The sequence below is a fragment of the Trifolium pratense genome, linkage group LG7 (assembly GCF_020283565.1).
Source record: "Trifolium pratense cultivar HEN17-A07 linkage group LG7, ARS_RC_1.1, whole genome shotgun sequence".
NCBI classification, from domain to species: Eukaryota; Viridiplantae; Streptophyta; class Magnoliopsida; order Fabales; family Fabaceae; genus Trifolium; species Trifolium pratense.
This window is the reverse complement of record NC_060065.1, coordinates 4,098,898-4,122,880: the sequence shown is the minus strand read 5'-3', so window position 1 is coordinate 4,122,880 and position 23,983 is coordinate 4,098,898. Positions and strand designations below refer to the sequence as shown.

Sequence of the window (23,983 nt, the reverse complement as noted above, 5' to 3'; positions counted from 1 at the left end):
ATCAACTCATATAGCCAGGCTTAAGTTAGCCCAAAAATGAAGAGGGAACTAAGTTCAAATAATTCAATTCCCTCATATAACTTCATACTCTCCAAAAAGATAAAGTAGATATAAACCAAAACCTCATAAACAGAGGCATCACATATCCATATATTGATATGGATCAACCAAAGAAACCTAACAAGATCAGAGACATCGTTAGACTTCAACAGATCCTAAAGAAATGGAGAAGAGCAGCCAATGATTCAAAAACAAAAAGCAGTAACAATAGCAGCAGCGGCAGTAGTACTACTAGTAAAAGCATAAAATTTCTGAAAAGAACACTTTCAATGTCCGAACGCGAAGGAGGAGGATCAAGTAACGCAGTTCCGAAAGGCTACCTAGCTGTTTGTGTTGGTGTAGACCTTAACAGGTTTGTTATACCAACTGAGTATTTGACTCATCAAGCCTTTCATATATTACTCAGAGAAGCTGAAGAAGAATTCGGGTTTGAACAAACCGGTGTCCTGAGAATTCCTTGTGAAGTATCTGTGTTTGAAAGTATCTTGGAGATGGTGGAAGGAAAAGGTAGATTTTCTATTCAGAAATGTAGTTTAGGTATTGAAAAAATGATGGGATACTGTTCCTCAAACCAGCTTGGTTATCATCATCATCCTCAAAGTCCTATGTGCAGATAGTTCTGTCATGACAATTTTAACAATTTTTTTTTCTTACTTTTTTATCTTATCTTTTACTAGTTCTTTATGGAAATGGAAGCCAATCTATATATGTATTAATTATATGAGAAGAATACAACTTTTATTGTCCAAATTTTGTATTATACAGCTTAATTGGTTGGCAACAGTACTGCTAGTACTTGTCTTTTTCTTTTTGGAACCAGTCTAGCAATTTTGGATGAAGGGTGATACTAATTTGGTCAATGAAACATATGTACTTTGGATACTACACTATGTAATCTAATCTATTATTCTAGAACTGAAAAGTTTTGATGTTTTACAGTTCAAAATTCACAACTAAAACACTTATATAGCCAAACAGCATCTCATATTTTTACATCTGGTTAGGAAACCTGTGATAATTCACATGCAGCATTATATAGAAGTTCTTTAAAAACCTTATTTCCAAACTGTTCATTGAATCAACTAAAGCATTTAACTGAAAACTGAAAAGGTTCAAAGGGAATTCTTGGGCTGAAGTCAATTAAATGCCAAAAAAGAGTAGTTGCAAATAGAAATAGGTAAAAGATCGGATTTGGTGCAGTAACTATATCAGTCAGTTTTTAATCTCAACCGTTTGATATCAAATTACAGCTAAAACCGTTTGAAATTAATGTTGTTATTGCGTAATTTGAGTCGTTTGATCTCAGATTAATGACTTGGATCATTTACTGTGTATAAACGCATGTTTTTTCTGCAATAGGGAATCCAAATCCGGATTAATGATTGATAAGTAACTTGACAAAACTTGACTAAAGCAAGTATTTCAAAGGCAAGTGGAAGGTATATGCTAGCAGCTTCCTTATAGTTGACGATTATTTCTTGGGGGGTGAATTTTTATTACTTATTAGCTTTCATGGTCTGATTAATCTATGAGAAAATAGAAGTAATCGTCCAAGTGTGAATTTAAATAAGGGAGATATTAATTAGAATGCAGACAAATGAAATCTCCAAAATAATAACAGGATACTTAGGATAGTAACATTACTGATACTATACAATCTACGGATTTGTCTCATCTTAGAATCCATGTTATTGTTTCACTTTGATTGGTTTCTAATCCCATTAACATTTCTCTTTTAAAATAGTAAAGATTATGGGCTGAATGTCAGTGGACAATTACATATGTTTTCCACTTTCAATGATGCAATTGTACTTTTTTATGTGCAAAATATATCAATACATATATGGTTTAACATCAAAACAAAATCACAAGTAGTGCAGTTGTACTTTAATATATAGTAATACTAATAAATTATAGTCACTTGCCTTCAAGTTTGTGATATGATAAATTATCATTTGACAATTTGTATTTTGGTGTCAAATTATATAATGAATGCATGTAAGGACATCACTTTTTATACTTTTATGAGTAAACTAATAAAATTTTATCATCAAGATCTTCAAATAGATTAACTTATACTAGTAGTACAGATTTAAATTTACTACTTACAGTATCAATAATCTATTATGCAGCTGACAGCTCACATGATAGCATTCATTTCTGCAGGTAAAAACACATGAAAACAGTGAAATTTGAGAAATATGCCCTCGTTATCAGTGGTAAATCAGAAGTAAAGACTTAAGCTGCAAGCTACTGCATGCGTACAACACATGGAATCTTCTGTTAAGTTCAAGAAATCAAGAAGACTTATGTTAATCAAATAGTGGCACATGGCTAAATAATCAGTGGCATAATTATAATATGTATATTGCGCTCATCAATATAGCTGCAAACACATTATTTAGAGGTTACCAGAGTTTTTGTTTGTTATGAGTCATGATACATACCTGTATACAAAATCAAATTAATGTATATGTTGGCATTTAACATGCAACAGATTCCATTCAAACAAGGTAATACCATTGTAGAGAAGTCAAAGAGCTATCTTCAGATCCAAAGTCTTGGCTATATATGTAATCAGCTGGGAAAAATCCAAAGTACTTCTACTTGGAAGTTACAGTAGTCAGATTACTATGGATATCACGTGCTTCCTCCATATTAGTAGTAAAATATAGTCATTATCATTATAATATATCTGACTAATTGCAATTTATGAGTCAACAAAAGTAAGAGTAAGTATTACCCTTGCTCATCACATTGTATGAAATCGAAACCCAATTTAGTTCTCTCGGTTTCCCTGGTGATTACATTCACAATGATCAAGTACTCTATACTATAGCACATCTACTCTCTTTAAGCTAGCAAACTCTAATTGATCACAGTCTTAACTAGGAAGTTACAACACAAAATTTCAATACAAGACCTACACAAACAAAACCAATACACTCTTAACTGCACTCGCGAACTGATAAGAAGTAACCGGTATTAGCACTAAGCAACACATTCAAGCTTCTACTTTAAAAAAGTAATTAATATACAAGTTAATTAATAGGTTAAACTTGAAAAATTTTGCTTTCTTTGGAATATGGTCTTTAGTAGTCAACTTCGAGTGTGATAGATTGCTCGCAGTGACGCACTCACATTGTTGTGAATATAAAGTCCAATCAAAATCAGACGGTCTATGGTATGACCTTGTATATTAGATTTGTTTACGAAACTTGGAATATCAACCATCAAATTAAGATTAGACAATTGAGATTGCATCGCAATTCCGGTTGTTGCCACATCAGTGAATCTAGGGGAGACATTCAGAGTGACTATTGGTTTGTTTACTTATTAGTGGTTCACTCCTCTTAGCTCTATTCTCATTCCAAGATGATTATTAGTCAAAACAACTAATAATAATATACTTAAAAGTGTAGCAAACAAGAACCGTAACTCCCAATCTTAGAAAGAATAAATAAATAAATAGAAACAAACTAAAGATATATATATATTATAAAACAAAAAGTACTCTGAATGTGTATGAAGAATGCAATGAATTTGAAATTTACAATTTCTAGAACACACGAGCACTTGAGTGGATCTACAATAATGAAGCACAAAAACGTACACCAGACACGACATTTTAAGAAAAATGATATAATTGAATGTATTCAGATGTGTCGGTAATATGTGTCTGACACATGAAATACCTTCAATCAGAAATGTCGGTGCCACATTGTACATACACAGGCAAACCGCCCCGTTACATTGTACAGGCATGATGCGGGAGATAAGTAAATAGTAATATGAAAGCACCTCCTCGGTTGAATGGAGAAAATGAATTAAGTAGCAATTTGAGAATCGTTGAAATCAGGAAAAGTGACACATTTGAAGACTTTACACTTGGAACAAAGAACATATCCAACCTGCATCAATTAGTAAATAAATAAATAAATAAGCTTAGTGGTTTAATTAATTAATTAAATAAAAAAGTGATTATTGTAGTGGTAATTAATAAGTAACGTACGTACGGCTTTGCAGGAGGGACATCGACGGTAGATACGGTTGTTTTGGGCTTTAACGTTAGTCTTTTGGCCTTGACAAAAGTCACATATCAACCATCCATTTCCATTGCAAGGTTCACACATGATGAAAGTTGATGGTGGTTCTGTGTCTGCTGCATCTACCTTCACACACTTTATCGTGATTATGCGATGATGATGATGATGATGATGATGATGATGATGATGGCTACTATTGTTATTATAAGGAGCAGCCATAAGGCTACTACGAGCATGGCTAATTGAAGGGAGGGATAGATGAAACGGTGTTAATGTAACGCCCATTCTGAGTGACTGAGATTGGATTGTATTGAAGGGAGGGAGATGTTCATTTCCTCATCTCTTCTCCTTATCATTTAGCAGTATCTATCAACAACTTCAACCTTACTTTCCCCATAAATAACACCCCTGCCATTCCCATAATCTTTATTTTGTTGTAGATCGGCACAATTGGATAGACTAATCCTTAAGGTTCTGTTTGGTTGGAATGAAACAAAGTGAAAAGGAAAACATGTGTAAACCGAAGAATGAATTTGAGCTAAGATTTAATTAATTTAATTTCATTTAACTGTGTTTTTTTTCCAACCAAATGGACCACAAATCTTGTGAGACTTACAATTTTAACATTGGAATGTTCAATTCAAATCGATTATCGAATTTATGACATTGGTTAAGTTAGACTCACTCCATCTCATTGGTTAACCCATGACATTGGTTAAACAATTATAACAAAAAATAAATAATGTATTTGATTCGAAAATTGGATCAAATATATCAATTTTTTTAATCCACTTACGATTAAGGTCAAAAAGAATTATTATTTGGTGAAGTCTCTACCTTTAAAAATTTGGAGGTATTTTTTTTTTTAAATATCATTATATTTGTCGAAATTTATACCACCGGTAACGATGACTAATTTATGTCGGATAACTTGTGGAGTATGTGAGGTGAGTTCTCCCTCTCTCAATCGAATTTTCTCCATATGCATGAGCAAAAATCGAACTCATGACTACATACTTATGAGGACCAAAACTCTTACCACTTGAACCAAATTCTAGAAATATTTATCCAATAACTAATAAGAACAAACCACATAAGTTAATTTACATATTCTAAGCATTCATATTAACAATTTGTGGGTTGACTTCTCCTTAAGACTTTAAAAGCAAAACAAATATTTTTTTTAACAAGCCAAAATGAGATATATTAATAAAAAGCCTCCTCAGCACAAAATGTGCCGAGAACGATTACAAGAGTTTACAAATAGTCACAGAAAGAAATACAAACAATCATACAAGGCCCAAACATAAAATGGGACTAGACCACCAACTATGGTAGTTTAAGACTAAAAGAAAACAAATATTGATTATAATCTTTCTTAATTGTAACAAAAATCTTGGAAATAAAAATTTAAAATTTACTTTCATGAAATGCGTACCACATCTTTGGAAATAACATAAAAAGAAACCTAGCTTTCAACGATTTTTTCCAATACTATTCACTTCACCTATGTTGATTTTCTTTTTTTACAATGGAAGTGAGAATCGAACTCAGAACCTCATGCATATTACTGAAATCCCTCATCACTAGACTAATTCCACTAGCTTATGTTGATGAAAATTTTATTCACACTATGAACAACAAAATACTACTCAACACTCGTCGCTACTACGAAAATTGTTTTTGCTTTTTTTTTCTTTGACTACTAAGATGTTTCGGTTCGCAAAGTTGTCTCTTGCCTACTCGTCAGGACAGTAGTCCAAAAACGTTGACCTATTTAAGAATCCTCGAATCTATGCTTATTATTGTCAACTTGCCGAAGTATTTCGTTGCTGCTTAATGGAAGGATCTTGTTAGTGTCCAAAAAAATGATAAATCATAGTATAGCTTAAAACCAATGTTATAGTCCATTTTTACAATGGATAATATTTATAGTTGAATCAATAATTTTCAATTTCAAAACTATATCATACTTGGGTGATATGCTAAATACAACTAATAAAATTTCTTTACTATAAAAAAAAAAAAAAACTTGCAAGAGCGGTGAAATAAAAGGACCAAACTGTAATTAACTAACGTATATATTTTGACGATTTTATTTTTCCAGAAAAACAAAAACCCCTGAACCCAAATTTGGGAATGAATGAAGTTGCAAAGTAGCAAATTGTGAGCGTGATCGCAACCTCCAACAACCGTAGATTTGAGTTGAATTGGATCGACCGAGAGAACTCTCAACAATGAAGAAGAAGCGCAAAGATGATGATTCATCAGAGTACCTTCACTCTTCCCCTCCAACAAAATCCAGAAGACTACTACTCAACTCTGAGATAACAATGGAGGAAGATACTCATGCAAATGTGCTGCTATATCATCCCTCTAACTTCAATTCCAATAATACCCCTCTTCTCAACTCACCTACCTCACCTGGTTTAAACGGTAATAATAATAACCTTATTCTTTTATATATATATATATATATATATATATATATATATATATATATATATATATATATATATATATATATATATATATATATCATTTTATTTTTAGCATTGAAATTTGAAACATGATTGTGACTGACTTCATTTAGTAATTGGATTGGATCGGATTGGATTGTTGTTTACCGGCACTAATCAATGTAATCATATTGTGGAATGTGGAACGTTGATTTGATTCAATTGGTTGTGCGTTTATTGTTTTGCTCAAATTCGATTAAACTACAATTGGTTGGTTGGTTGGTTGGTTGTTGTGTGGTGTTTCACCCTAATAATTAATGGAGTGAGTACCGAGTGTTAAAAAGAGTGTATCAACTATCAATGATTGTGTTGCTACTATTTTTCTAAATTTAGAAACTAAGAATTCAAATTTAGTTACAAATGGCCTTTCGGAGTTGTCAATAAACTTGATATCTTATGCAGTCTTGCAGAAAAGGAATGAATATGTAGGTGTAAATACATGGTGATGGAGGGAACAATGTCAATTATGCATTCTATATAATAACTTGCTAATTTAAACACATCAAAGATTTCTATATAATTTTCAAAGATCTAATAATCTTAATTATTTTACTTACACAAACGTGATACAATGCTCTCACCTTCAACTCAGCTTAGGCCGAAAGAAGAAATAAATTTGATAGAATGGTAGGTTAGAATGGGATAAATACTACCAGATCATTTGAAACTTTGAAGAACCATCAAATCCTTATTTATTATATATTCCTGAAATCCTTATTCACAAACTAAATCAGAGTCATGAATGGCACAGAACCGAAGATAAAACCAAGGAAAATGGTGTAAGGAACTGTTGGAATATGAGTTGGCCTATATATTGTATGTGTATAAATGTTTCTTCGATCTTTTTACATCACCATTTCATGAATTTTATCAAGGAATCTGCTACCATTAAGAAAAATAGGTTTTTACAAACTAAACGATCTACACATGAAGTGATTCTTACTCTCCCAATCATAAAATTTGATTTCTACCGATGGTTTTGTACAATGTTGAATGCCAGTGGCATGATAGGTCCGTTAAATTTATAAGGCATGCTGTGTACAGTAAGAAGGGTGGGGTGAGAGGGAGGGTAGTCATTTCATCCAGAAGTATAATTGGATCCAGGGAGAATCTTAGATCTCTCTGATATATAGGGAATTTACATACTTTCTGCATATTATTTTGTACATTCAATTAGAAATTGAATATGATTGATAAGCATTTGCCACAAAAACAACTATCTATCATCTTGTTCTTATGCCAAACCAATTGTTCAGCTAGGCTAGAAGATGTTACATTTCCAATTTTCTTTCTTTTGCGGGATAGGCGGAGTTGGTTAAAATATTCATTTTCCTATTTTTACATTTGAGGTTAAGAACAATATGTTATTTGGGCATATGAATAATTTTTTTTTTATGAGGTTATTGATCTGACTGGATATCTTATGAAATTCTTTTGCAGATTATCTATTGTCACGGGATACTACAAAGCTAGATAAATTTGAGGAAGATGAAATGACGAGGGAGAAGAGATCCGAAGTTTCAAAAGAGTGTTTGGCTGTTATCCCATGGGTTCCTAATCCTCTTATGGCATGGAAAGAAATAGTACCAGAAACAAGTCAAATTTTAGAGGCAGAAGATAGTGAAATGATGGAGATGGATGAACCATATGCCAATAACAACAATGGTAAGCTGGAGGCATGTGGAGTATCATCAGCACGGCAACAACAACAATGTATGATGGCTAATATGTTACAACCTCAGTTTGGTACATATTTCTGGTAGGTCATTAACCTCTCTAGTGACATGCATGTTGTACATAGTGGTAGCATGTTTAGGAGAACAACTGAACTAAGTGCTCAAGTTTCACAGTAGTAAAGGTTTCTATTTGTTGCTGGAACGAGTCTACTTTCAACTCCTGTTCCTAGTGACTATCAGAGCTTGTGTCAAGTATATAAAACTGGAACAAACAGATACTGGTTTTTATATACATTATTTTTAGATTGTGTTAACCATCTAAACTGTTATCGAATTTTTATGCCAAATGTGTGTCAAAAAAATCATTTTTCTATTACTTTAGTAAACAGCTTTAAAAAAAAATTAACATACTGTAGAAGCTTATTGCAAATGTATGTCCAATTTTTTTCTTTATCAAATGTGTGTCCTTTAATATTGTTGCGTTGCATATCTTTGTGTGGTTTCTCTCTTTGTCTAAAAAATTCCTAAATTTTTTTAGATCTGAGTTTTTTTAAAATGGTTTGTGATTGTTTTTGAGAAAGTAGAAGATGGAGATGAAAATGCTTAATTTTATTTGGTTTTAAAGATGGAGATGAAAATTTTCTGACTTTAAAGATGGTGATGGATATAATGAAATTTTTCTGAGTTTCAAAATGAAGATGTGATGATGAAGCTTACTAGTTTTTTATTTTTAATAAAATTTTTAAAATACCAAAATAATTATATTTGGGCTGATTTGGACTAGCCACATCGTCGTTTAACGTTCATGTTAACACCCTTTTAAGAGAGTTGGACGGAAAAAGGTTACCGTGCAAATATTGAATGACTTAAAATCACTTATTTTGTTACTTAAAAGATTTCAAGTACCAATCTATTACAATTACAAACGCAAAATTTAAACATTTTTAAATGCATTTGATCTTATTTTTATTAAAAGAGAATTAAAAGATAAAAAGAAGTAAAAATTACTGCTATGTGAATAAGTCATTAAAGGAAGTTTATGTGAAAATTTTAGCATCGTTAAGTTAACTGTGCACAGGTAAATATTAGGAATTGGAATTAGAACAATAAATTTTCTTTTCTTCTTTTGTTGACGAGAAGGTTTTGATTCCTGTTGGGTAATGGCATGACGTTATACCATAGTCCATACACCTGAAGTTTGTATTTTGTTTCCATTGTCAGAAAAAGTTTGTATTTCATTGTTGTAGTTGTATTTTTTAGACATATATTCTGGTGTAAAGATAAATTTATAAAATCGACTTGTATTATTATTAGTAAAATGTTAATTAGTGTTTTCAGAACACTAGTTAAAGAGAAAAAAAAAATCTAAAAAATTGTATATTGAATATCTTGAATTTATAAATATACATTATTCTTTTTCACATAATTTTTTTTTTTTAACTAGTGCTCTAATGTACTCATTAGCACGACCTTTATTATTATACGTTTGATTTTTCTTTTTCAAGCGATATTTGCCTCTGCCAAATAGTACAATTTTTTTATAAATAAGAAAAATTCCTAATAATCGGCTGGATTGATTATGAAATCTCAAGATTTTTGGGAAAAAAAACATTAGACAAATCAGCTCTTTACTATATTATCAATTAATTTTAAATGTTTAGTTTAATAATAAAAGACAGACATTAGATTGAGATATTTTAGATTTTGAATCTTGTTAGTGTCTTTAAATAGACTTAGGTATCGTTTGACCTGACTTTTTTTTTCCTTCTTATTTAGAGCTTATGCAAACAACCTATACATTTTTTATATATTATTATAAGTTTGTCAAGGTAGTTTATGATAAAATAGCTTATAAAATTATAATTTTCACCAGTATGAACTTATAAAATAGCATAAAACTTAATTTATATTGCATAAGCTGTTTGCATAAGCTTAAAAAAAGCTTGGCCAAACGGACGCTTAACATGTATACATTTGTAAACGCTTAAAAAAAGAGTCGTAAGATACTTCATGTCGTAGACAGATGCATCATTTCATATTCTTTTTGGTACCACAAAACACATGGAATTAAGACCTGAAAACCGTTTTTTTCAAGGAAGCTAAAGAAAAAAAGAAAAAAAAGAAAATTAAAAGAAAAACTATCCACGATGGAGACCTGAAAACCGTTTGTGATTACGTCAAAATTAGCATTTAAAAAGAAATTAGTCGGGGAGTACAAACAAACCGGTAAATATTTGTCTCTCGTTCAACTGATAAAAATGTCAAAATGATTAGGTTTAACACTATTATCGAAATATGAGCTCTGATTTCTCTATTTTGTATGTGGAATGGTCTATTTAAAAATCAGCTTTTAGCGTTTAAAAACTCACATTGAATTCTTTTTTTAAAAAAATCTAAATTTTCTCTGGGAAAAATTCTTATAAATTCTAAACTTGCATACGAAAATTCATTAAAAATGTAAGTGATATACACAAATTAAAAACAAAAAACAAAATATAATATATTTATTTCATGAACTTGACGTAGTTGGTAGGATATTACATTTTATATGCAGCATGAGCGGAACTTCAAACTCTAAACGCTCCCACTTTCTATAAGAGTAAATTTCTGCCACTAATATGTTTGACATTTATTTTTATTTAACCCCTAATTTTAACATCATCATAATTAACTATGAAATCGAACATTTGACCAGCATGCATGTCACACAGTAATTATGGTAATAAAATTATGCAATTGAACATATATCCCCTGGTTTCATCGTTAGATAGTGATGCTATTTTGTTTGAGTAGTGTTAGCAGAGACACTAGAGACACTGGTCATTTAAGGGGACAGGTGTTGCTTCTTGTACTACACAGTTTCATGCAATTTAGCCACGACATACAATGCTTCTTCATCTCTTGCCAAGTAATCTGTCACCGGTTCCCCTTATAATAATGCTATATACCAACCCTTCTCCTTCACACAAACAATTCTACCCTCAAATCTCATAACTCATTTCAAACCATTGTTATTTTTCTTCTGAATTTAGCTTGCCACCATGACTGATCAAGGAAGAACAACAGGATCCTACTCATCACATGGAGGATCCTATGGAACATCACCCTATGACACCAACACCACCAACCAACCCTCACGCCAAACTGTGAAGTTCTTAACAGCTGCTACAATTGGTGTTTCACTGTTGTTCTTGTCTGGACTAATCCTTGTAGGTACTGTCATAGGCTTAATCATTGCAACACCTCTTCTTGTTCTCTTCAGTCCAATCCTAGTTCCAGCTGCTATAGTCCTATCACTCATTGCTGGTGGATTTGTGTTCTCTGGTGGTTGTGGTGTTGCTGCTATAGCTGCATTGTCATGGATATACAATTATGTTTCTGGTAACCGTCCTGCTGGTACTGATACTCTTGATTATGCTAAAGGGTTGATTACTGATAAGGCTAGGGATGTGAAGGACAGGGCCAAGGAATATGGAAATTATGCTCAGGGTAGAGCACAAGAGGCTACACAAGGATATTAATAATGGTGGATTGTTTCCACATTTCTCTATTTGCATGTTCACTTCACTCATTGTCACCTTCTCTGTTTGTATCTTGTTAATGTGTTGTGTTCTGTGTTGTTCTACTGGTTTTTAGTATTTCCTTTGTTTTTGAAGTTAAATATTCGCCTTATTTGTGTAAGCATTATGTTAGTTAATAAATCTCTTTTGTAGCTACAATGTATCTTGTTTAAGTCTTTAAGATATGTGAATGTGATGGATTAAGGTTTCCTTGCTTAATGGTGTTGTTGTTTTTGTGTCCCTTTTTCTAAATTACTTGCCAAAATAAATAAATAAAAGCTGTGAATATCATCATAAACAGGAATTGAGACAACCAAACCTGAGATTCTCTCTTTGCAACCTACTGAAGAGGAATTAGAATACTTGCAAAATTAGTAGTCAAGAGTGAATCAAATGCCACATAAATTAAGCAAATTTTTAGCTGAACGACACATAAATACATAAATATTAGTAATTTGTGCTCTCCATTCCTAATCCTGAGCCTTAAGTAGAGTTTCTAGCCTTTGATTTGATTGCATATTAGCTCGGGATAAGTATCTAGCCTTTGATTTGTACTCTTAACTATACAATTTGATTATGTAAGAATTGAATTATGTCTAATTCAAACTTTAAGATGGTAATTTTTAAAGAATTGAATTTGGTTCAAATCAAATTTGAAGATTCTTATCAGAGTTTATTAGGCCATACCTGGGGAAATATGTAGCAAATTTTTAAGATTGTATCTGGGTAGGGTAAATATGTAGCAAATATCAAGATTGTATCTGGGGGTGAGAGATACATGGAATGAAGTAAGGTTTAAGGTGGATAGCTTTATGAGACAGTTTTGTAATAGTTGTCAACCCAAATTTTGAGACTAGAAAGTATCACATGTGACATTTATGTGAGAATGTCTCCAAGTACTAATAATAATGTTTAAGACTAGATAGACAGTTTTATAATAGTTGTCAACCCAAATTCTATGACTAGAGAGTATCACTGTCACATGTTCAAATACAAGTTCATTTTAGATTTGTCTATAGTATTACCAATTAAGTTGATTCATCTAGTAGACCTATAGAGTAAACTGGTGTTAGTTAGGTTGTCAGCATTTGATTCACTTGTATGAAATTTGTGACAGATATCTATTCTTTACTACTTCTGTGAACATTCTAAGAACTTAATAAGTAGCTACATATTAAATGTATTTCCTGCCACTCACTTTTCCTACACATAAGGATTACTTGATAAATAAATAAATAGCCAGAAAATGAATGGCTGGTTTAATGATGGAAACAGAGAGAGGATGAAGTATGGAAATAAAATATACGGAATGCAGAAGACATGCCTACATAAGACTTTTTTTTCTTTCTTAAAACTCGGTATCCGGCTATAGGACCAACTAATCCGAGGGACCAATCCCACCACCCACTGCGGGGCCCATTTAAAGCTAGAGTTTTTTTCTTCTCCGTATAGACTAGCCCACCGAAATTGGCACCAGAGGGAATCAAACTTGAGACCTTGAGAGGAACAAACTCCAAGTACCCAAGCCAATACCAATAAAACAACCCAATTGAGTTGCCTACATAAGACTTTGGGTAAATGCAATCTGTAAAGCCAGCAAGTACTTTAAGTTTTCTGTATCTTATCATTCAGTTGTAACATGGGCAACAAGAATTATTTACCGAGTTCTGTAACCAACAGTTCTACACTTCTACAATCACATTCCCTCTAAGGTTCTTAAACTGTTTTAATTTTTTTTTAATAAATTAAAGTGTTTTAACTTTTAATTGGGTATAACTTTGTACAATTTACATTCGAGCTTTTAATGAGCATTTTAAAAATACATGTGTCAACCCAAATCTTGCAGGAAACAGCATTGAGGGATTGGGTGGGAATAATATGCATCAACCTGCTGGTTATTTTGGAGGTATATGCATCACAGATAGACTTGTATACTTGGTAGTTAAAGCAGTTGTTGACGGACACAAACACGGACACTGAATACGGACACGTTGATACCGATAATAATTTGAAAATTTGATATGATTCAATGTAATCATAAGTGTCGGTGACGGACATGTCCTGATATACACCTAATCCAAGAAGTGTCCGTGCTACATATGTTGCAGCATTTGATGGTTGAATGATATCATGTGGAGCCAATATTACTGATGGGTATAAATTTAAATCCTTGACATTTCTTTTGATAATTATCTTTTAAAAAATTAATTACTATATATGTCTCTATTATCGACAAGTGGTAAATTTGGTTACAAATTACTAGTGAAAAATAAAGGCTAAAAGTTCCCTCTTGATTCCTTGATGTGCAACTTTAATAAAAGCTTGGTGATAAAGGGTGCATAAATGAGGCTCTAAGTAGTAGGAATCATAGGACCGTGAAGGAAAATGAACTTGGAAGTTTTGAGAGCTTGGAAATAAGAGAAAATTCGCAAAAAGAATCATATTGAAAGTATGTAAAATGTATACAAGTGCTCTATAGATAGATTATATTGAGAATTAATCAATTAACTAACGACAAACTCTAATTAACTATCAACAAACTCTAACTAACTAATAAGAATTATTACTCTTAACACTAAAGGAATAGTCTGGATTTGATCATAAATATATCACTACCTTGTCATTGTAAACAAGCATTAATATACTTATTAAATCATCAGATGTATGATTCAAAGAGAAACTGATAATTATTAAGAAAAATAGTATGATTCTTAGTGAAATCATACAATACTGCACAATAAACATAATGCAGAAATTTACAAACTATAAGCATCAAGGGTCAAGTGGCTTATCGTTCTCTTGCTTATAGAAGGTTTCATAAGTCTGAACTCTTGGCTTTGATTCTGGCAATTCCAACTGTTGCTTGAATTCTTCGGTCATCTTGACGAAATCATTCATGTGAACTTTTTTCCATTCCTTCAAGATCAAAACATCAGAAAGAGAATAAGAACTCTCTTCCTCAATAGGGAAGGATGCATGGAAAGAGATTTACATTTGAATCTAAAATTAAAGGAGCATGTGAAGATTAAGGACATTCACACCAATTGTGCAGGAGATATGTCAAAATAAGCATATCCAATGGAAACACGATAATCATATTAGCAGCAAGGTTGTTAGACCTCTTATAAGTATGCAGTATAATACGTAGAAGGCCCAGGGTTATTGAGCTGGTTTAATAAGTAGAAGTTATATAAATTATGTGACGGGTTTATGTAATAGGAATAATAATAAATAGGAAAGTTGAGTTATTGAGAAATGGAAGTTAGGCAGTTAATTGGTTAGGATTGGGATTTGGGAGGGAGAGACCCAGCTCTCGAATTCTTGGAGGGAAGCTTCTCTAGTAGTTTTGTGTCTATTATTCTGAATGAACTACTATTCCTTTGTTTTGAGATAAATCTCAAGAGCTTAATTCAATAAGAATCTGTTATTCCTTTTAAAATTCATCAAATAGATACCAGTTTCTATCAGAGTCCTATAAGATTTAACTCTTAAAGGTTGTTTTGACATTTAATATAATCAAATGACCTCCAATAAGTTTGTTCTCTACTTAACCCTGCGATCAAACTTATAATGCATGATCAAACTTGAGAAACAGGACAGAGACTTTTTATCAATGGATCTCTTTATTACCCTTGAATTAAACCACAAAAGTTTCAAGGAATTACATAGTCAAAGCTTTTTAATCTTTTCTATAGGCGTCAAACTTTGTAATTAACTATGGCTTTAAAGTCTTAATCAAAATAAAGGGAAATTGTAAAAGAAGGCACTAAAATACAACTAATAATACAATGCCATCCACCTTGTTCTTCAAGGAACTCAAAGGATCATGTTTATACAGGCAAAAAGAATCACATCAACTATGGAAAATCGCTCTATACAAAGTTTCTCATTCACCAATGATATTCTGTCACATAACTATGCTTTTTCTCAATAATGCAACCATCAACATTTACAACAACAGAGGCTTAAGTAATAATGAACTGGTAAATTATGAAGTAATTGTCCTAACATATGAAAGAAAATAACACAAAAATAAATATATTTGTTTGGAAGATACCTCAAAATCCCACTCAGCATATAAATCAGGATCATTTGGATTGCTCCATACATATGCATAAGCTCTCAAGTTTTCAGAATTCTCCTGTACAAACAATTTGTTACTAAAATTATTACTCTAAACTCTAAAAGCACAAAATCTTCAAAATCATAATACCATTGCATGCATGTGTGATGTGATGTGATGATACCTTCAGGAATCAATTATTGATGAAATTAACATTGAATTGAACATAAAAATAAGATGAATTTGAATCTATAAAAGTTAGTTACCGTAAAGAAAACATCAACTTCAGTTCTAGTGTATTCAACATCTTCAAACTCATCTAAAATATGGAGTTCCACTCCTGAGATTCCAAGAAGGACCTGAACAACGAGAATCACTTAATTAATTAATTAATAAACTTGGAATGTTGAATTCAATTATTGAGAGTGTGAATTAATAATTGTAATGATGAATTGATTTTCTTACTCTGCCAGTGACTTTTTTACTCTGGACAGGGAGAATAGCAGGATAAACGCGACCTTTGATCTTGAATCTATGGCTGCATTCAAATTTCACGATAATCAAATCAAATGATTGAGATTAATTGATTAATTTGTGTCGGAATGAAAGAAGAAGAAAGTAATTAAGTAACTAACTAGTCGGAGAGGGTAGCGGATGAGGAAGAAGGGACGCGGTTCAAGAGAGCGCGGACAACCTCATCGGCGAGGAGGCTTCCATAAACAAAAACGTTATGATTCTGATTCTGAGTTCCAATTCCAACTACACTATTCACAGCCACGCTCATCTTTCTTCTCTGCTTCACTCTTTCAAATCAACTGAAACTATAACGGAGTTTGCTTTCACTTTTCTCCAACGGAAATGGAGAACGTGTATCAGGGGAGATCCATGACACCGTTTATTTATGTTTTTTTTGTTATAAATAAATAATCAATCTTAAAATTAAATTAAAATACTAATACAATTAAGAACCTTTTTTTATTTATATATTTAAGAACCTTGAAATGTGATCTTTGAAGAGAAAAAGAAAAGTTTTAAATTGATGGTGTTTGTTTATATCAACTATAAATTGTTTCTAATATGATAAATTCAACCACATGTTTACAAGTTATTTGTTAAGACCGAAATGATGTTGAATTTAGTGATAGTTATAATTGATACTAGAGCTGGGTATGCGGGCTAGCCCGTCCCTTTAACCCGCCCCGCATAAACCCGCATATTAAACGGGACGAACAAGCCCGTCGACAAATATAAACGAGTTATAATATTAAGTCCGAGTCCGGTCCGCATAAGCCCGCGGGTTAAACTGTTAACCCGCGGATTATTACCAAAAAAAAATCACTTTTTTCAAAAAATAAACTAAATTAGTAAAATGTTGATATAATGAAAGCTTAAAAAAAATATATTATTAATAATTTTATGTTATAACATATAAATTGTAACTAACAAATAAAAATAAATAAAGTTTGTAATATCATTGAGTTTATCTATCTTCTCTTTGTAAGTAATGCAACTAAAATAAAATTCAACTGATTCTTATCGTCATTTTTGTACCGTCCATTTTAGTGAGAAAAACTTTCTACATGTACCCAAAAAAGCAAAAAAAGATTAACAGATTTAACTTAACTAAATCACATTAAGGTAACCAAATTATTCAAAACATAATAGCGGAAAATACCCTCAAGAAAAATAACTACCCATTTGGACATGTATCTTTTAAATACTAGCAAATGTATATACCGCTAAGACAAATTAAAAGATAGTGAAAAAGAACAAAAGATTATAAGTAGAAGAGTATGTCTGAATCCTGATGTTTTGTGTTGTTGTCTATTTGATTAAAATTGGAGTGTGTTGTTGCTTTTTATAATTAGGGTTTAGACTAAGTCTTGTTTTTTTTTTTTATGGTTAAAAAAAAGTTGATTTTGGACATGAACAAGTTATTTATATCTGATAAATTTTGTAATTAATTATATAAAAAAAAAGAAGACGGGCCACGGGCTAACCCGCGAACCCGCGGATTTAACCCGCATAACCCGCGGTTTTAACGGTCCAACCCACACGGGCAAAAATGTAAACGAGCCAAAAAAATTTGGTCTTAAGTCCGTGCGGGCTGCGGGTTAAACGGGTCGGCCCGCGGACCTTGATCCGTATACCCGGCTCTAATTGATACCCATCCTTTTTATAGGTCATATTTATAGCAAACATTTTGGAAAAAAATTTGGTCATTTTTATAAGAAATTTTGACCAATTTTCAAATGTTTTAAATGTTTAATTTCACTTATGCCCTTACTTATTATGAGAGAATTTAAAAATAAGTAAGTTAGTTGAATAAAGAGTAATTTAATAAGGATATACATAGAATAAATTTAAATTTATAAGAGTATTAAATGAAAATAATTATATTAAATGTGCTTTCTTAGTCAGTATAATTTTTTCAAAGTGTTCCTTATAAAAAAAATCGGAGTAGTATCATCTTAACTACTACTAATATAGTAGAGTGCATCTTTACATTCAACTAGACCCTTACCCGTGCGATGCACGGGTGTGATGCAATTATTTTTATTTTACAATTGCATAAAACTGAAACATTACATATTATCAAAATAATAATAATAATAAAATAGAGAATCCGAAATTCAAAAGATTTATTTTCTAAGGAGAAGTGGTGTGGCATTGTAAGTGAGTGGTTAAATGAAGAAATATTATTGGTTTAAGGATTATGGTTTACTTTATATGAGTAACAGAATGACTATCTAAAATTTATATATACAGGAGTAATATGATATATCTCCGCACAACATATAAATCTATTTCAAAACACACAAAGGATTGGATGAAAATATATGTGACAAAATCTAAGTCACACAATTGGCATATAAATAGTGACAGAATTAGAAAAACTCAAATAAAACAAATAAAATTAAAGGGTACATACCTTTTAAAAATATTCCAAAGGGACATATGTGAAGAGCATCAACCTCACAGTTCAGTTCGTTTGAGTAAGAGATGATGACCCAAAGCCTAAAATCAAAAATTATAAAAATAAGTATATCAATAAAAAAAATGAATAAATAAAAAAGTAAAGAAAAGGAAAGTAAAACAACTATTACATAATTCAATTAAAAATAAAGTATATATTATTTAATTTGTATCATAATAGAATATAAATACACATATACAGTAACAATTAACTAAACCTATAAATGATGTGCAACACAAAAGTTGAATGTATGATCTGCAAGAAACAAAAAATGTCAAATTCTCTTAATTTTATTTGTTATGCAAAAAGTTAATTTTTGCAAAAAATAAAATAACTACAACAAATCATGGTTTTAGAAAATAACATAAGTATTTATACCTGATGCACAAAAGATGAAGATGCAAGATAATGGAAAGAGAAATTGCACATTATAAGATATGAAAAAATCTATTCTCACATTCAACCGGAAAAACAAATGGTAATCTTATTAAGCACATGATTGAGCACCGGGGGATGAAAATATTTGTTTCTAACATTCGTAATGGTTAGTTAGGAAAATATGAATAGGATACAAATTAAAACAATTGTAAGCTATATATTAAAATATTGGTAGAAGAGTCCAAGGGATGGAAATTGAATTGTGACTTAAGAGATGAAAAATATATTACCGAGAGTTACAAAGTTAATTAGTGTGTATTTTTGTATTCTCCTTATTATAATATAGTAAGCAAAAATTATTATATTCACCAAAAAAAGTAAAGGCTAAGTAAAAGCTTGAGTGAGTGTATATTAAAAAGGCATAAGTATTTAAATGTAGAATATGAAAAGTATAGAGATGACAATAATAATAATAATAATAATATAGATGATGTGGCTAAATGAAACAATTTGATTGGTCTAAGTGGATTAGGGTTAGGAGAACTATTTAGGAATTATATATATAGATTTGGTTTAATTATAAGTGCAATCTAGAGAGTAGAGAGTAGAAATACACAATTATTATAATAAAAAAGAAAGAGTAGAAATACTCATTTCCCAAGATATATAAGTAATTTTATAATATAATTTTCAGTTTTGCATATAAATGTTCTTTTGTTTTATTTCCCTTGTGTTAGTGAGTGCTTCTGGTAAAGACCAAACATGAGAGAAAATCATTTATGAAAAATCAATATTATTTTTAAGTAATTGAAATCTAGAAAATGGTTATAATGAAAAGCTATTTTGACTACTATCTTAGCACACGTCTAGAATCAGTCAGATTTCCAAACACATTTACTCTAATTAAGATTACGAGATGAGAGAAAATATTGACTGATTTTTTCATGCAATTAATCCATTTCGTTTTTGTACTAATTATAATACCAATAACAAAAAGTAACCAACAACGTCTAATCAAACTGTAATTAATTTGAGCCCATGTGATGAAATAAAGTTATCCATAGTACACAGCATGAGGATATATCATAACCAACAACATCTAACCAAACTGTATAATCCGATTACACAAATTTGATAAAAAGTTCAGTGAAAAGGTTGACAGCGGGATATAATCAAGCTGCGCGAGATTCTTCAATCCCAGCAACTTCTTCATATGTTCATGGGCTCTGGAGCACCAAGAATGTCTAGCAATGAGTTATGAGACTCAAGTTCGTCGTGCCATATTGGAAGTTGATCGCCTGGGTAGAAATTCCTGGTCACTCCCTCTGAGTTTATCTACAAGGGATTCAAAACCAAGCAGTGTCAATCTATTGTGAATATTTAATGTATGAACCATATCTTTAAAACATAAAATATTGAACATGATGTCTTACAATGACTGTTCGGACAACTCCGCCACTAGCACCATCACGAGCAATGGCAAGTGAAACTGCCTTTTTGACTAGTTCCTGCCGTACAATATCAAATAAGTGTCAGCACTTAGGATTGAGATAGAAATACATGCACCCTGAAAAAAACCTCAGAATTTCTAGGAACTCCTAACATCCACAACAATCTTGTTGGCATTTACAAATTATTTTCTTAACTGTGTTAGGAACCTCATAAATGTTACAAGAAAGAAAAACTAACCCCCTTTTATAAATATAATAAAATAGTCATTCGTGTATCTACTTCACCTAAGAGCTTTTGGGAAAAATTAACACTCCTTTAGAAATATATTAAAACAGTCATTCATGTATCAATTACTATGCCCAAATAGTTAGAGTTCCAATCGTTACTAGAACTATTCTTTTACTGTAATAAAAAGTTGAACTAAAAAAACAATTTAAGTGAAGTGGATCTGTGCACTGCCCAAACATCAAGCCCAAATGCCTCTTTAGTATGGGAGTATGTTAGAAATATAGTATAGAATATAAAAGCAACTCTAGTGTCTTCACTCTTCACCTAACAATTCGAGCTTCAGGGTTTTACACAAATGCAAACTTAGAGAATTCCACCAATTTACAACCTCCCTGCCAAAGGTCCCAGCCCTTACTTAAATGACTATAGATTACTACCCTGCATATCAACTCCTACTTATGTCTTATTTTTTCTATCCATCTCAGCCAACATTACTACCTCACATTAAATGTAACCAACAGACACTTCACTTTGAAAAAATCGAGAACCATACCTCAGCTTCTTCCTGGGTCATTCCTTCTTTCCAAGCCTGGTCAAAAAATCCATACAAGTAACTGGAGCCAGATCCTGCAAAAGACAACTCACATAAATCATAGCTTTATAAAAGAAAGCCATGTCCCAAGGATAAAGCTAACTAACGAAAATTGTATCTTCATAAACTGTGTTTTTTCATAAACTACCTTCACAAGCTTATAATAATACATGAAAATTTATTTATTTGCATAAACTGTTTCGCATAAGCTCAAAATTAAGCTAATCCAAATGGGCCTCAAATCTACTTTATCTCTCACCTTTTTCTCTCTTCCCACACTATTACTAACTTCTCTTCTAAACCAAGCACAGTGTGCGGAGAAAATATTTATCAGGTTCTCATCATAAAACTATTATAAAATAACTTCAGTCAATTTTCCCCTTTACTTCTCTTCTTTTTTATTCACATTAGACCAAAAGAGAAAGCAGCCTATCAGCGATTGATTGGGTTTTATTTAATCTTCCATCTTTTATCTCTACAAGTTTCTGAAGTCTAAATAAAGATCTAAATCAACTTTAGTTTAGCAAAAATGCTTTCCCAGCATCACTGATTCTTGGGGGGGGGGGGGGGGGGGGGGGGGTCTATCAGATGTCGAATCTTAATATCAAGGCATAATATTAGCAAGTAACACAAGCAATATATGTACAGAGACCACATATACAGCTGAACAATGAATACGGAAATCACAATGGACATTGTATTAAAAAAATTAGTCAAATACCTCCAATAGCAAAAGGTTGCTGTACAATTGTTCCACCTAGAGGAACTCCATAAATCTGACCACCTTCGTATTTGTCCCAACCACCAACAATTAAACCGGTTTGTAAATTATTCTGCCAATCAGAATGGGTTTACATCAAAGCCAAATACACACATTTAATTTGCTAACAATACAAGTATCCATCAGGATCAGGCCGACAAAATATCACCTGGATTTATTAATTCCAAGTGTCCCTATTAACTAATCTAGTTGCTTTTGCAACTCAAATTCAAGCCAATGAAATATTAAAAATTAAAAGCTAAAATTAACTTAAATATCAACTTTTTATGTTCAAGCCATCAGCATGCATGTATTCTACACAACTCAAATTTATCAGTTTCTAATATGAAACTACGAGAGATAGTGACATGTCAAAAAACCTAGAATTCGATTTCTATTATAACTGTTCCAAGGTATCCTGCAGCAAGTAGTATCTACTATCTATATACAATTGCAACTATCATTGTGAAATATGAAGGAAACTCAACAATACCACTCTAATTAACAAAAAAAAAATCAAAGTCAAACCTTGTTGTTATATGCGAGAAGCCGAACAAGGTTTGCAGCAACCTTGACTGTTGCAGGTTGTCCAAGCTGAATCCTGCTTAAAAGGAAAACTAATAGTTATTTAAACATCATCATAAATACACAAACAAAAATCAACAGTCTAAAACATGGTATTACAAAAGAAAAAATTCTATTACAGTATATAACACAATTGAGTAAGCCGCTTACGTGTGTTGATGGAGGAAGTAGCGCACATAGTCAGAAACAACCTGAGAATCTGCAGCCTGCAAAAAGAACACAGTATCATGGTTAGAACAGCCAAAAAAGAATTACAATTACAGAACAACCAATTATGAGAGATAGAGGAAGAAAAATACCGATCCAGAGCGACAGACGTATACATTGTCGGTGAGCTTTGTGATTTTGTCGGATGCCCGATTGGCAACATATACACCTGAAAGTAACAGAGATCAAATCCAACATCATTCCAAAGAACATCAAAAACATCATTCAAACAAAAATTCTCTACTTAGAGACAGTAGCAGAATAGTTCTCAACCAAATTCTCATGTTTTTATTTGTGTTACCGGAAAATTAACTTATAACTGTAAGTTACTGTAAAAATTATTCATGGCATCCAATTACTCAACGCTATTAAATTCATAAGATTGATGAAATTAACAATTTATGTAACCCTAATCTCAATCTATATAAGAAACTTAGCTGGAGACAAAACATTCATGATGTAAATTACTCAGCAAAATAAAACTTAATTCGATTCAGATTAATTATTATTCCAAAACAAGGTCAAATCAATCAATCACAAAAATCATAGAAAAAAAAAAACACAGACCGATCTCAAATTCTATGAATGTAATGAATTGATTTTGATTAGGGTTTGTGAATGAGTATACCTGTGCTAGTTCGAGAATCGGCTCCAAGAACGACACCGCCGTTGTAAGTAACGCCGATGATAGTTGTTCCCATGGAATGAGGAGCATTGAAATCGACTTGATCCATGGTTTCTGGTAGATTCACGGAGAAGGAAGATGAAGAAAGAGGGTAAGATGAAGAGTGTTACGATGCCCTGCAGGGTTTTAATTGAATCGTATATCGAATGAAGGTTAGAAAAAGCAAAGGATTATAGACTCTAAACAATTTTGGTT

The 23,983-nt window shown here is 31.8% G+C and overlaps 6 protein-coding genes across 6 annotated transcripts; 3 read left to right on the top strand and 3 right to left on the bottom strand.

Moving 5' to 3' along the window:
• LOC123899492 (auxin-responsive protein SAUR50-like) lies at nt 1-843 on the top strand. The gene has a single exon (XM_045950640.1). The coding sequence runs from the start codon at nt 159-161 to the stop codon at nt 675-677; it is 519 nt and encodes a 172-aa protein (XP_045806596.1). The 5' UTR covers nt 1-158; the 3' UTR covers nt 678-843.
• A 2,697-nt stretch (nt 844-3,540) lies between these two features.
• LOC123899493 lies at nt 3,541-4,553 on the bottom strand. The gene is made up of 2 exons (XM_045950641.1): nt 4,077-4,553; nt 3,541-3,971 (listed from the first exon to the last, which is right to left on the bottom strand). The coding sequence occupies exons 1-2, from the start codon at nt 4,389-4,391 to the stop codon at nt 3,888-3,890; spliced, it is 399 nt and encodes a 132-aa protein (XP_045806597.1). The 5' UTR covers nt 4,392-4,553; the 3' UTR covers nt 3,541-3,887.
• A 1,546-nt stretch (nt 4,554-6,099) lies between these two features.
• Nucleotides 6,100-8,618, top strand: LOC123898256. Its single transcript, XM_045949162.1, has 2 exons — nt 6,100-6,542; nt 8,066-8,618. Exons 1-2 carry the CDS (start codon nt 6,344-6,346, stop codon nt 8,386-8,388), a joined length of 522 nt encoding a protein of 173 aa, XP_045805118.1. The 5' UTR covers nt 6,100-6,343; the 3' UTR covers nt 8,389-8,618.
• A 2,659-nt stretch (nt 8,619-11,277) lies between these two features.
• LOC123899531 (oleosin Ara h 15.0101-like) lies at nt 11,278-12,076 on the top strand. Its single transcript, XM_045950686.1, has one exon. The coding sequence runs from the start codon at nt 11,343-11,345 to the stop codon at nt 11,820-11,822; it is 480 nt and encodes a 159-aa protein (XP_045806642.1). The 5' UTR covers nt 11,278-11,342; the 3' UTR covers nt 11,823-12,076.
• Nucleotides 12,077-14,322: 2,246 nt separating this feature from the next.
• Nucleotides 14,323-16,848, bottom strand: LOC123899530 (AIG2-like protein D). Its single transcript, XM_045950685.1, has 5 exons — nt 16,560-16,848; nt 16,390-16,462; nt 16,191-16,283; nt 15,919-16,002; nt 14,323-14,777 (listed from the first exon to the last, which is right to left on the bottom strand). Exons 1-5 carry the CDS (start codon nt 16,706-16,708, stop codon nt 14,634-14,636), a joined length of 543 nt encoding a protein of 180 aa, XP_045806641.1. The 5' UTR covers nt 16,709-16,848; the 3' UTR covers nt 14,323-14,633.
• Nucleotides 16,849-20,276: 3,428 nt separating this feature from the next.
• LOC123899026 (proteasome subunit beta type-6) lies at nt 20,277-23,983 on the bottom strand. Its single transcript, XM_045950082.1, has 8 exons — nt 23,732-23,983; nt 23,196-23,272; nt 23,047-23,102; nt 22,840-22,912; nt 22,273-22,384; nt 21,513-21,586; nt 20,713-20,787; nt 20,277-20,614 (listed from the first exon to the last, which is right to left on the bottom strand). Exons 1-8 carry the CDS (start codon nt 23,835-23,837, stop codon nt 20,489-20,491), a joined length of 699 nt encoding a protein of 232 aa, XP_045806038.1. The 5' UTR covers nt 23,838-23,983; the 3' UTR covers nt 20,277-20,488.